The sequence below is a fragment of the Entelurus aequoreus genome, linkage group LG17 (genome assembly GCF_033978785.1).
Source record: "Entelurus aequoreus isolate RoL-2023_Sb linkage group LG17, RoL_Eaeq_v1.1, whole genome shotgun sequence".
NCBI lineage: Eukaryota > Metazoa > Chordata > Actinopteri > Syngnathiformes > Syngnathidae > Entelurus > Entelurus aequoreus.
The window spans coordinates 19,340,410-19,354,923 of NC_084747.1; the positions used below are offsets into that span (position 1 = coordinate 19,340,410).

At 39.2% G+C, this 14,514-nt stretch overlaps 1 protein-coding gene across 2 annotated transcripts; it reads right to left on the reverse strand.

The window, feature by feature from the left end:
* Positions 1-315: 315 nt before the first annotated feature.
* LOC133632609 (zinc finger protein OZF-like) lies at positions 316-10,956 on the reverse strand. 2 transcript variants are annotated; one of them, XM_062025119.1, is made up of 3 exons: positions 10,532-10,956; positions 10,017-10,185; positions 316-3,043 (listed from the first exon to the last, which is right to left on the reverse strand). In XM_062025119.1, exons 2-3 carry the CDS (start codon positions 10,036-10,038, stop codon positions 1,479-1,481), a joined length of 1,587 nt encoding a protein of 528 aa, XP_061881103.1. In that variant the 5' UTR covers positions 10,039-10,185; positions 10,532-10,956; the 3' UTR covers positions 316-1,478. The 2 variants fall into 2 exon arrangements, with proteins under 2 accessions (XP_061881103.1, XP_061881104.1); XM_062025120.1 differs by lacking the exon at positions 10,017-10,185.
* Positions 10,957-14,514: the final 3,558 nt, after the last annotated feature.

A 14,514-nucleotide genomic window follows, 5' to 3' on the forward strand; every position in this document is an offset into this window, starting at 1 on the left:
CCCGCTTTTCCCAAAATTCCAGGAAGTTCTCATTGAAATGAATGGGACATTTTTCCAAGTGGCACAATTCCCACATTTTTCAACCTATACAAACCATTCCAACATCAACACATTCCACTCATCCTGGACATTCAAACTAACACCTTCCCAAGTTCCAAACCAAATTCCGGTTTTCCTGAAAATTCAAACTCTTCAACATTCAAACTATTCTTACATTCATACTACATTATGTCTGCATTTCAGTTCATTTTAAGCATTGGAGCATTCACACGCAATTCATTCAGGAAGTGCCTCATCTAGTTACTTAGTTATGTTTATTTGACATATATTTTGTGTCTCCTTATACAGTTGTACAAGAAAAGTAAACAAAACAAAAACCAGGAAAAGAGAAAAGAAAGAAATGACCAATTAGACAAGAGGGAAAGAAAAGTGTATTCTTTGTGAAAAACCACTGAAGCTTCTTAAAGATAAAAGACTCTTTATTCCTTTTCCTTGGGATCTTCATGTTAACTATCTGTCGACTTGTTTACGTCACACACACGTAGGACGGAAAAAAACATCAATTTATTAGTTCTTAGATAAATAGTTAAGTCAGTTAAGATTTTCATAAGATGAATATCATCTAATTTTTAATAACGTTCAAGATGTTCATCAGAATTCTTCTTCCTTTCACCTTGTAAATGCTTGGGAGTTTAAACACTTGTTGAAACTAAATCATATTTGGACATTGTTTAATAATCTATTCCAAAATTGAATTCTGTACACTGAAGGTTTTGAGTGTTGTACGTGCATACAAATGTTTAAGTTATAAAATGTTTGTGTTAATTTCTCCACCTTTGTTGGAAATAATGATTGTCTATTCTTGGGTAGCAGGTTACAGTTGGCTTTGCGCATAATTTTAGCCTTGAATGTCAATTTTATTTAATTAATTAAACAAAGGCTTTGAAGGTTTTCTATATCCAATATTATTCTAACCAACCGGCTTTGTAACGTGGTTAGTAAATGAAGCGTCATTTTGTAGTTATTTCCCCATATTTCTACACCTTAGCACAGATATGGCAACACTAGTGGGCAGTAGAGACTATGAAGAGATTTCTCATGTAGAACATGTTATTTCATTATTGAAAAACCTTTGCCACCTTATGTTGTATATTTGATGAGATTTCATTAATTTCATCATCTAGTATTGCAGCCAAAATTGTGGTCTACTTTTTTCTACTCTTTTTCTTTCTTCTCCATCTCTGTTGTTTGCCTTTCTTTTCTACTGTTAACAAAAAGTGCTATTTTATTTGATTTTACGAATGCACATACCTGACCGAAATAAATCCACTAATCCAAAATACATTTGATCTCTAAATGTTAGAAGCTTATCAACAAGAGTTTGTTACACACACACAACAATGAAATCACACATGATGTATGTGGTGATGTTAGCAAGTCAAAGTACAAGTTTAGACAGCTTTTTAAATCCTGCTGCTTCATTTGCTGCTGCTGTTCTCACCAGCACACTTGTGTTTCTTACACTGGTACTCATAAGTGAATCTTTCATCACACACACTGCAACTCAACACTTTCTCTCCGGTGTGTGTTCTCGTGTGCCTTTTCAAGTCCCAAGTTTGTGTGAAACCTTTACCGCACACGGAACACATAAAAGGTTTCTCACCTGTGTGCATTGTAACGTGTTTTCGCAAACTCGCTTCCTGGGAGAATCTTTTACTACAAACTGAGCACATGAATGGTTTTTCTCCAGTGTGCGTTCTCGCGTGTATTTTCAAATCGCAATTTTGTGTAAAACCTTTACCGCAGACTGAACATATAAAGGGTCTGTGTCCAGTGTGTGTTCTCGTGTGTAATTTCAATTCCCAATTCCGCACGAAACCTTTACCACAGACTGAGCAAATAAAATGTTTGTATTTCCCAGAGTGCATTTTTGTGTGCTGTATCCACTTTGCTTTGCGGGAGAATCCTTCGCTACAAACTGAGCACATGAAAGGTTTTTCCCCGGTGTGCGTTCTTGTGTGTATTGTCAAACTCCCTTTCTGTGTGAATCTTTTACTACAAACTGAGCACACGAACGGTTTTTCTCCAGTGTGTGTTCTCAGGTGTAGCTTCAAATTGTGATTTTGCACAAAACCTTTGCCACAGACCGAACATATAAACGGTTTGTCTGCGGCGTGCACCCTCATGTGTGACTTCACATCTTGATTTCGCACAAAACTTTTGCCACAGACTGAACATATAAATGGTTTTTCCACACTGTGCACACTTACGTGTCTTGTCAAATGAGATTTCTGGGAAAATCTTTTACTACAAACTGAGCACATGAATGGTTTTTCTCCAGTGTGTATTCTGGTGTGTACGTTCAGGCGACCACGCTGGTTAAAAGTTTTGTCACAGTAAGAGCATTTCAAGCGCGTGTTGTCAGTGTGACAGGTCTTGTCAACTTGAGGGTCTTCATCATCTTCTTCATCATCAGTGTCAGGAGAGTGTGACGTCATGTCATCACTATCTGATAGTGGAGCTAAGAGCTTGTGGTCTCCATCAGCGTCTGTTGTCATAAGTGGAGTTGGAGGCTCCACCTCTCCCTTCTCATCACCTCCACCTTTGCGGCTCCTCCTCTTCCTCTTTAATGTGCGGTGCCTGTGACTCCTCTTCCTCTTCCCTGCAGGGGAGTGTGGCACCTCATCTTTCTCTATGCAAGGAGGCTGTAACTCCTCTTCTTTAATGAAGGGTGGATGTTGCTCCTCCATTTCCTCTTTAAATTGAGGGCGCATTGGCTTCTCTTCTTCCATTTTAAAGTAAAGGGCTCGTGGCTCCTCCTCCTCTTTAATTTGAAGGGGCTGTGGCTGTAACTCCTCTTCTTTAATGAAGGGTGGATGTTGCTCCTCCATTTCCTCTTTAAATTGAGGGCGCATTGGCTTCTCTTCTTCCATTTTAAAGTAAAGGGCTTGTGGCTCCTCCTCCTCTTTAATTTGAAGGGGCTGTGGCTCCTCCTGTTCCATACTGGAAGACCACTCCTGCTGCTCAGGGAGAAGATGATCTTCTGCAAAAGCACAAGATAACAAACACAGTCCATATTTGCTCAGTCAAACGAGACATGGTCCTGATATGTTCTGAGAATGTCTCTGAGGGTCTCATCAGTCGCGACATTCAAGATGTCGTAACCGTACCAAACCTTAGAGAATTACAGAAGCAACGCAACAAGCGGAGTTTCCCCTACATGTAATTGATCGTGGGGCACCGCCACAGCAAAATAAAAGCCACCACGCCTTAAAAATATGATTTTTTAATTACATGAAAACTATAATTTTTAGATGAAAAACAAAATACATTGTATTAGGGTTGCATGGTATACTGGTATAGTATCGCAGTACTAATTAATCAAAATGGTACTATACTCTGTTTGAAAAGTAGTTTCCCGGGCATTTTACAGGCATGACAGCACGTCGTCGTCACGTGGTGACATTGCTGGTTTTACAAGCAGAGGAGCATGTTCGGCAGCGCGCACACAGAGTACTTACAAACCCCGTTTCCATATGAGTTGGGAAATTGTGTTAGATGTAAATATAAACGGAATATGATGATTTGCAAATCCTTTTCAACCCATATTCAATTGAATGCACTACAAAGACAACATATTTGATGTTCAAACTCGTAAACTTTATTTTTTTTTGCAAATAATAATTAACTTAGAATTTCATGGCTGCAACACGTGCCAAAGTAGTTGGGAAAGGGCATGTTCACCACTGTGTTACATGGCCTTTCCTTTTAACTACACTCAGCAAACGTTTGGGAACTGAGGAGACACATTTTTGAAGCTTTTAGGTGGAATTCTTTCCCATTCTTGCTTGATGTACAGCTTAAGTTGTTCAACAGTCCGGGGGTCTCCCTTGTGCTATTTTAGGCTTCATAATGCGCCACACATTTTCAATGGGAGACAGGTCTGGACTACAGGCAGGCCAGTCTAGTACCCGCACTCTTTTACTATGAAGCCACGTTGATGTAACACGTGGCTTGGCATTGTCTTGCTGAAATAAGCAGGGGCGTCCATGGTAACGTTGCTTGGATGGCAACATATGTTGCTCCAAAACCTGTATGTACCTTTCAGCATTAATGGCGCCTTCACACATGTGTAAGTTACCCATGTCTTGGGCACTAATACACCCCCATACCATCACAGATGCTGGCTTTTTAAATTTGCGCCTATAACAATCCGGATGGTTATTTTCCTCTTTGGTCCGGAGGACACAACGTCCACAGTTTCCAAAAACAATTTGAAATGTAGACTCGTCAGACCACAGAACACTTTTCCACTTTGTATCAGTCCATCTTAGATGAGCTCAGGCCCAGCGAAGCCGACGGCGTTTCTGGGTGTTGTTGATAAACGGTTTTCGCCTTGCATAGGAGAGTTTTAACTTGCACTTACAGATGTAGCGACCAACTGTAGTTACTGACAGTGGGTTTCTGAAGTGTTCCTGAGCCCATGTGGTGATATCCTTTACACACTGATGTCGCTTGTTGATGCAGTACAGCCTGAGGGATCGAAGGTCACGGGCTTAGCTGCTTACGTGCAGTGATTTCGCCAGATTCTCTGAACCCTTTGATGATATTACGGAGCGTAGATGGTGAAATCCCTAAATTCCTTGCAATAGCTGGTTGAGAAAGGTTTTTCTTAAACGGTTCAACAATTTGCTCACGCATTTGTTGACAAAGTGGTGACCCTCGCCCCATCCTTGTTTGTGAATGACTGAGCATTTCATGGAATCTACTTTTATACCCAATCATGGCACCCACCTGTTCCCAATTTGCCTGTTCACCTGTGGGATGTTCCAAATAAGTGTTTGATGAGCATTCCTCAACTTTATCAGTATTTATTGCCACCTTTCCCAACTTCTTTGTCACGTGTTGCTGGCATCAAATTCTAAAGTTAATGATTATTTGCAAATAAAAAAATGTTTATCAGTTTGAACATCAAATATGTTGTCTTTGTAGCATATTCAACTGAATATGGGTTGAAAATGATTTGCAAATCATTGTATTCCGTTTATATTTACATCTAACACAATTTCCCAACTCATATGGAAACAGGGTTTGTACAAGCAGACACAGTGTGTAGACAGAAAAGGGAGAATAGACGCATTTTGGTTTAAAAACTAAAGATAAAGGTGAAGTTATAACACTGAAACGCCCTCAGGAAGAGGTGCTCTAAGACACGGCTAGCTAGTTAGTAGATAACATCCATCCGCAGTCTGCAGTGTTTTAGCTACTTTTAAATCACTAATTCTCGCCTCCACGGCAACAAAGTATGTTTCTTACAAGTATCACTGCAGGACAAGGAATAGCTAAACATGCTTCACTACACACCGTAGGGGGATACAATAGCCCACCACTAACAGAAAGCTAGCACCCCTGAATGTAAACAAATGCCATGTGTGGATCTACACCTAACATTCACTGTAATGATACCAAGTACAGAAGCGTATCGAGCTAGCACCTGTCTGTATCAAAATGTGGCTAAGAATGACGGTTTTTCGATCATTTTAATTTAAAACGGTAATACTAACCTCTCCCTGAAACCTTATAGTTGTACACCGCAACATTTTACAGCGATATATACCTTTACTGTGAAGGGATTCAATTTATTATTATTATTTCCTTTTAGTGCGGATTCATGTACTTCAAAAAATGTAAACCACGTTGGTTTTTTTAAACTAAAATAAATAGAGAATATACTTTATTGGTAGAGGACACAACTATTGTTTTTATTTGTGTGTTTAATAAACATGTTTATCTTCTTCCATTTTAAATTGTGAAGAGTGATCGGCTGTTTCACTTCCAGTTTATGTCACAACACTTCCTGTTGAACGGAGTTAGTTTGTGTCCGACTGTTTCAACTTGACACGTTTGAATTGATCACTTGTTTGGACAGTAATGTGATTGTACAAGTTTAGATTGGGGAAAGACAATAATAATGTCGGTTGTTTACATGTTAGCATTTAAGCTAGCACCAATCTGTATCAAAATGTGGTTAAGACTGACGGTTTTTCGATCATTTTAATTAGAGATGTCCGATAATATCGGCCGATAAATGCTTTAAATTGTAATATCGGAAATTATCGGTATCGGTTTCAAAAAGTAAAATTCATGACTTTTTGAAACGCCGCTGTGTACACGGACGTAGGGAGAAGTACAGAGCGCCAATAAACCTTAAAGGCACTGCCTTTGCGTGCCGGCCCAGTCACATAATATTTACGGCTTTTCACACACACAAGTGAATGCAAGGCATACTTGGTCAACAGCCATACAGGTCACACTGAGGGTAGCCGCATAAACAACTTTAACACTGTTACAAATATACGCCACACTGTGAACCCACACCAAACAAGAATGACAAACACATTTCGGGAGAACATCCGCACCGTAACACAACATAAACACAACAGAACAAATACCCAGGACCCCTTGCAGCACTAACTCTTCCGGGACGCTACAATATACACACCCCGCAAACCCCCACCCCACCCCACCCACCCGCCCCCCACCACCCCCACCTCAAGCCCGCATACCCCTCCATACCCCACCTCAACCTTCTCATGCTCTCTCAGGGAGAGCATGTCCCAAATTCTAAGCTGCTGTTTTGAGGCATGTTAAAAAAAATCACCGATGTATACAGTCGTGGAATTAACACATTATTGCGCCTAATTTTGTTGTGATGCCCCGCTGGATGCATTAAACAATGTAACAAGGTTTTCCAAAATAAATCAACTTAAGTCATGGGAAAAATGCCAACATGGCACTGCCATATTTATTATTGAAGTCACAAAGTGCCTAATTTTTTTTAACATGCCTCAAAACAGCAGCTTGGAATTTGGGACATGCTCTCCCTGAGAGAGCATGAGGAGGTTGAGGTGAGCGGGGTTGGAGGGGTTGGGGTTGAGGTGGGTGGGGTAGGGGGTGGCAGGGGGTGTATATTGTAGCGTCCCGGAAGAGTTAGTGCTGCAAGGGGTTCTGGGTATTTGTTCTGTTGTGTTTATGTTGTGCTACGGTGCGGATGTTCTCCCGAAATGTGTTTGTCATTCTTGTTTGCTGTGGGTTCACAGTGTGGCGCATATTTGTAACAGTATTAAAGTTGTTTATACGGTCACCCTCAGTGTGACCTGTATGGCTGTTGACCAATTGTGTGTGTGAAAAGCCGTAGGTATTATCTGATTGGGCCGGCACGCAGAGGCAGTTCCTTTAAGGCACGCCCCCAATATTGTTGTCTGGGTGGAAATCGGGAGGAATTCGGGAGAATGGTTGCCCCGGGAGATTTACGGGAGGGGCACTGAAATTCGGGATTCTCCCGGGAAAATGGCAAGTATGACTGGGAGACGCAACTGCGCTGTACTTCTCCCTACGTCCGTGTACCACTCCATGCAGCAGCGTTTTAAAAACTCATACATTTTACTTTTTGAAACCGATACCGATAATTTCCAATATTACATTTTAAAGCATTTATCGGTCGATAATATCGGCAGTCCGATATTATCGGACATCTCTAGTTAGAACCATATGAAACCTCAGTGGAGTGGTCTCTCCTGCTGGGGCCCAGAGTCAGGACCAAACATGGTGAGACCGTTTCAGTTTTATGCTTCGAAAATCTGGAATAAGTCTTCCGAAAGATGTGTGACGTTGGCAATATTCAAATCCAGCCTGAAAACACCTGAACTTAATTGCGCATATGGTGAAGTGAATTATGTTTGTATAGCGCTTTTCTCTAGTGACTCAAAGCACTTTGCATAGAGAAACCACATTCAAACCAGTGTGGGTGGCAAAGGGAGCAGGTGGGTAAAGTATCTTGCCGAAGGACTAGGATGGCGGAAGCGGCGATCCAACCTGGAACCCTTAAGTCGCTAGCACGGCCGCTCTACCAACCAAGCCACGCCACCCACAACTGAAAGTATATTATCTAAAAAAATGTAATCGATTTTAATTGTTTTTATTATGATTTTATATTATTGGTGGCTTCTTGTAATTTTCTGTAAAGCACTTTGGATCGACTTGTGAAAGAAAAAAAAGAAACTTGCCTTACTTTCACTTCTTGAAGTTAAGTTAAAGTACCACTAATAGTCACACACACACTAGGTGTGGTGAAATTACCATCTGCATTTGACCCATCCCCTTGTTCCACCCCCTGTGGGATGAGGGGAGCAGTGAGCAGCAAGCGGTAGTCGCACTCGGGAATCATTTTGGTTCAGTTTGATGCTGAGTGTCAAGCAGGGAGGTAATGGGTCCCATTTTTGTAGTCTTTGGTATGACTCGGCTGGGGTTTGAACTCACGACCTACCGATCTCAGGGCGGACAATCTAACTCAGGGCTAGGGAACCTATGGCTCTCGAGCCAGATGTGGCTCTTTTTATGACTGCATCTGGCTCTCAGATACATCTTAGCTGACATTGCTTAACACGATAAGTAATTAATAATTCCGCTGGTAATCACAGTGTTAAAAATAACGTTCAAAATATGCATTTTAATCCATCCATCCGTTTACTACCGCACCTGTTCAAGAAGTCGCATTAATGGTAAGAAGTATTTTATTTATTATTGGCTAGCTTCAGAATAACAATGTTATTAAAAGGAAAAAGAGGATTAAAAAATGTTGGTCTTACTTAAAAATGCACGCATTTAGTTGTATTCAGTGTTAAAAAATATTACATGGCTCTCACGGAAATACATTTTTAAATATTTGGCTTTCATGGCTCTCTCAGCCAAAAAGGTTCCCGACCCCTGATCTAACCACTAAGCCACTGAGCAGTCATGTCATGTCCCTGCAGGGCTCCCGTAGCATGCACATAAACGTCGCATTGTTGCAGGTACGTGAGCACAATAATAAAGATACTAATTACTGTTTTTATATTCTTAATTTTGTTTACTATTTCATTTCTAAAAAATTTCACTTAATTCTGGCAAAGATTAAATTGCTGTATGGTATTTTTTTTTACTGTAAACGCTATATGTATACAAATTTCCCATTTCTTCTTACTTATACCATCATATTTCAACTTTATCGTCCTACATTTTTAAGTCATATTTTTTCAGCAAAACTGACTTTTTGTCTTGTAAAGATACAACTTTTATTCATGTCATATTCATGCTGAATAAGAAATGTCTGCATATGTTATATTATTCTTTTATTTTTCCATATTTTACATATTGTGTTGAAGTTTGGGGAAATGTTTATAAAACAAACATAGACCCAATAATTAAACTTCAAAAAAGGGTCATTAGAATAATACACAAAGCGTGCTACTGTGAACATACCAATCCATTATTTATAAGTTCCAATGTGTTAAAATGTTCAGATATTGTGTTTTTAAAAGCAACGGAAATTATGTTTCGAGTAAAGAACAACAGCCTTCCAGCTTGTATTCTTAGGTTATTTAAATTAAGAGGAGAAAACTATAATTTACGGGGGATATTGATGTTTGAAATATGTAAAGTAGGAACGAATATAAAATACAAATGTATTTCAGTTTTAGGAGTTAAATGGTGGAACAAGCTCTTTGTTAAGGTTTAAGACAACCTTGAAAGGTGAAATATTTGAAAATTATAAAATATAGTAACAATTACCTTCATCCCATTGATTTTTTTAACGTTGTTGTTCCAGGTAATCTTATTTTCAGTGAAGGTGTAGGACAGGCAAATATAAGCTTTGGCTTCAGTTTATTCCTTTTTCGGTCATTCTATTTCTTTTCTTTTTGTGTGTAAATATGTATGATTGTTAAATATGTATAATCTGTACTGTTAAACTGATCACACAAAATTGTTGATGGTTGGCTATATGACAGAAATAAACTTATTTCATTCATTCATGTCAAATTTGGACTTTTCCCCCATATTTAACTTTTCAGTGCACTCGACTACTCCTTTGTCATTTTTATATAATCTGAAGAAGTGGGTGATTTGTTTTTATAAAGACGTGTCCGTTTCATCTGTAAGGAGATCAATATCGATCCACATAAATGGCATGCACACACCTGAGAGTGTTTTAATGTTCATTTGTGGCAGTTTTCACAGCAGCGTAATTTTCCATTTCCAATCCAAGGTGCGTTCCAAAAAAGAGTTAATTGCAGCAAGTGCCTCCTCATTGTTGCGTCATTTGGCCGTCCACTCTTTGGTTGCTCATTTCTCCGTGGGCCAAAAGTTCTTGGACAGCAGTGACGGTGTTGTTGTTGTTGTTCATAAAATGAGTCATCATAAGCTCAAATTGTAAACATGTCAGGTAAAGGACAATTAGAAAACAACAACAAAGAGATGCTTGTTATGTGCTTTTTGCTTCATATTCTGTCACCTGGATCTACATTGTAACCTGTTCATGTATTTTTGCACAAATAAGGGACTGATATATTCTCTGCTTATTGGATATTGGAATAAAATGCAACGTTGCTATACAAAAAAATAAATAAACAAATAAAGATGCTAAATTCGACGTAAACCGTGCGCAGTGTACACTATTTTACAGTAAACATGTGAGAGTAAGAAGTAAACAAACCTTGAAAACAGCGTCCAGTAGTCGACGTTGTCGCTTTCTCTCCTCTTGTTCGAGAAAGTTCCCTCTTGTACTCTGCTACCGTTCTTTCTTCAACAGTCGCCGATTCCCCAACACTCTCAACATTTGCACTTTGCACATTTTCTCTGCTTAGCGATGTGCTGGTAACTTCCGCGTCTCCTTGTTAGCAGCTCGCAAGCTAAGCTAACTAGCATGGTAAGCTAACTAGCATGCTAAGCTAACTAGCAATGTCGGCTAGCCTGAGAAGCTTTAAATCTCACTGAGACGAGGCGAGTTTAACCTGACACTAAGAAGTATTAAAGTGTAATTCGTCTTACGACAAACAAATAAGTACAAACCAAGAAATTCCGTAATTACCGCGAAGTTAATCGAAAGACCACACTGCTGTGTGGCTCGTCTCTACGCCAGTGGGAGGCCCGCCAGAACACAGATCGATATGCGCATGCGCAGGGACGAGGCATGTTTTTTGTATGTGTAATGACGAGTGTCGCCAGTAGATGGCAGTCACATATAAGAAATAGAGTGGTGTACAGTCGTGATCAAAAGTGTACATACACTTGTAAAGAACATAATGTCATGGCTGTCTTGAGTTTCCAATCATTTCTACAACGCTTATTTTTTTGTGATAGAGTGATTGGAGCACATACTTGTTGGTCACATAAAAACATTCATGAAGTTTGGTTCTTTTATGAATTTATTATGGGTCTACTGAAAATGTGAGCAAATCTGCTGGGTCAAAAGTATACATACAGCAATGTTAATATTTGCTTACATGTCCCTTGGCAAGTTTCACTGCAATAAGGCGCTTTTGGTAGCCATCCACAAGCTTCTGCTTGAATTTTTGACCAATCCTCTTGACAAAATTGGTGCAGTTCAGCTAAATGTGTTGGTTTTCTGACAATGACTTGTTTCTTCAGCATTGTCCACACCTTTAAGTCAGGACTTTGGGAAGGCCATTCTAAAACCTTCATTCTATCCTGATTTAGCCATTCCTCAACCACTTTTGACGTGTGTTTGGGGTCATTGTCCTGTTGGAACACCCAACTGTGCCCAAGACCCAACCTCAGGGCTGATGATTTTAGGTTGTCCTGAAGAATTTGGAGGTAATCCTCCTTTTTCATTGTCCCATTTACTCTCTGTAAAGCACCAGTTCCATTGGCAGCAAAACAGGCCCAGATCATAATACTACCACCACCATGCTTGACGGTAGTTATGGTGTTCCTGGGATTCAAGGCCTCGCCTTTTTTCCTCCAAACATATTGCTGGGTATTGTGGCCCAACAGCTCAATTTTTGTTTCATCTGACATGGACAAAGATAAGACCTTCTGGAGGAAAGTTATGTGGTCAGATGTAAGCAAATATTAACATTTTGACCCAGCAGATTTGGTCACATTTTCAGTAGACCCATAATAAATTCATAAAAGAACCAAACTTCATGAATGTTTTTTGTGACCAACAAGTATGTGCTCCAATCACTCTATCTCTAAAAAATAAGAGTTGTAGAAATGATTGGAAACTTAACACAGCCATGACATTATGTTCTTTACAAGTGTATGTAAACTTTTGACCACGACTGTATGAAGAGAGTACTGCTGACTAAACATGCGCCATGACTGCTACCAAGGACGTGTGGCGTTAGTTTTTCCTGACGAAATAAACCAAAATAATACATCAATGTGTAGTTCTAAACATACTCCAGCTCATACAAACATGCTTTTATTTCTTGAAAGTATAACTTTGCGGCCGTTATTTGACGCACTCTGCTACCAGCAGGCACAAGACATTGATACAATGTATCAAAAAGTGACTTTGAAACAACGTGGCAAAATAGTTGTATTTGTACATTTGAGACAACGTTGATGTCTTCACGTTTGATCCATGTTGTTGGTTGGGGAAATGACCAAATTTCAATGGTCAAATCAACGTCACAACCCGACATTGAATAAACGTCACCAAAAGCATGTTGTTTCAACATTGTATTTGTGTTGTAGAATATTGGTTGGGAAATGACCACAATTCAATGGCCAAATCAACATCACAATCCGACATTGAATAAACGTTGTCAAAAAGCATGTTGTTTCAATGTTGTAGAATATTTGTTTGAAAATGACCGAAATTCAAAGGTCAAATTAACGTCACAACCTGACATTAATTAAACGTCGTCAACAAGCATGTTGTTTCAACGTTGTATTTGTGTTGTAGAATGTTGGTTGGGAAATGACCAAATTTCAATGGTCAAAACGTCACAACCCGACATTAAAAAGCATGTTCAATCAATCAATGTTTATTTATATAGCCCCAAATCACAAACGTCTGCACAAGCCACAACGACATCCTCGGTACAGAGCCCACATAAGGGCAAGGAAAAACTCACCCCAGTGGGACGTCGATGTGAATGACTATGAGAAACCTTGGAGAGGACCGCATATGTGGGTAACCCACCCCCACCCCCTCTAGGGGAGACCGAAAGCAATGGATGTCGAGTGGATCTGACATAATATAGTGAAAGTCCAGTCCATAGTGGATCTAACATAATGTTGTTTCAATGTTGGATTTGTGTTGTAGAATATTGGTTGGGAAATGACCAAAATTCAATGGTCAAGTCGATGTCACAACCTGACATTGATTAAAAGTAATCAAAAAGCATGTTGTTTCAATGTTGTATTTGTGTTGTAGAATATTTGTTGGGAAATGTTTCAACATGTAATATGTCCAATAATGCCTGTATTATTGTTTCATTGTGCATTTTACTAGAAACATGTGCTTTTGTAAGGTTTGCATACACAAAAAATAGTTTTTTTACTCAATAGGAGAGTAATGTTCTTAGAATCCTGAGATAACGCAATATCATCATTTCTTTTTATTCCTTTCATGAAAATGCATATATACAAGCCATATACAGTTGACACTTTCATTGTTTTTTGTTTCTTATACATTTCCATGATCAGAAAGGAGCAGATGGAAGAATACTATTCTTATATACTAATAATAATAATATAATAATAGTATAATAATATACAATAAAAAATGTCTTCAAGCATAACTCCTAAACCAAACATGTAATATGTCTAATAATGCCTGCCCTGTATTAATGTATCTTTGTGAGTTTTACTAGAAACAGATGCTTTTGTAAGGTTTGCAAACACAAAATGTATTATTTTTCTTTTCTTAGTCTATTTTTATGTATGACTTTATCTTTTGCTGTTAAGGACAAATATGCAACAACTAGAGCAGACGTGCGCACATCAGCGTCCCTTCACTGGCCCCCTGTGCGTTACCGAATCAATTTTAAACTCCTTTTATTTGTTTTTAAATGTCTAAACAACCTCGCTCCAACATATCTCTCCGACCTCCTTCAGCCTTACTGCCCCACCCGATCCCTAAGATCAGCCGATCAGCTGCTACTGACGGTCCCTGACACAAAGCTGAAGCTTAGAGGTGAAAGAGCTTTCGCCGCTGCTGCTCCCAAGCTCTGGAACGACCTACCTCTTAGTGTTAGACAAGCCACCTCTCTTCCTGTTTTTAAATCTCTCTTAAAAATATACTTTTATTCCATGGCTTTTAACACTGAGTGATATCCATCCTGCAATGGCGTCCCATAATACACCTGCTGTGAACCTGTTTTTATGTTTTATTTATTTATTTTTTATCGTGTTCTGTTTGTGTTGTGTTGTGTTTGCTCGGTTCTCGTATTATCTTTTAACCTGCCCATTGTACAGCACTTTGGCTACCCCTGTGGTAAATTTTAAATGTGCTTTATAAATAAAGTTGATTTGATTTGATTTGAACTATTCAGTGTAGCAATCTGACAGACATCCAGTGTCTTCAGCTCCTATTTTTTTCCCCCAATTAACATTATTATTATCATCTTGGTGTTAACCCCAAGGCACAAGAAGTGTTGTTGCACAATTGGAACATTCCTGTGGATTAAAAACAGTTGAACTCTACAAGGAAAAACGTGGAGG

Bases quoted from the DNA above. Each gene is read 5' to 3' on its own strand.
- LOC133632609 (XM_062025119.1), bottom strand. From the start codon at position 10,038: ATGAACATTAAAACACTCTCAG. The intron at 3,044-10,016 runs GTGTGTGCATGC...GTGCTTTTGCAG, and splicing joins GAACATTAAAACACTCTCAG to AAGATCATCTTCTCCCTGAG.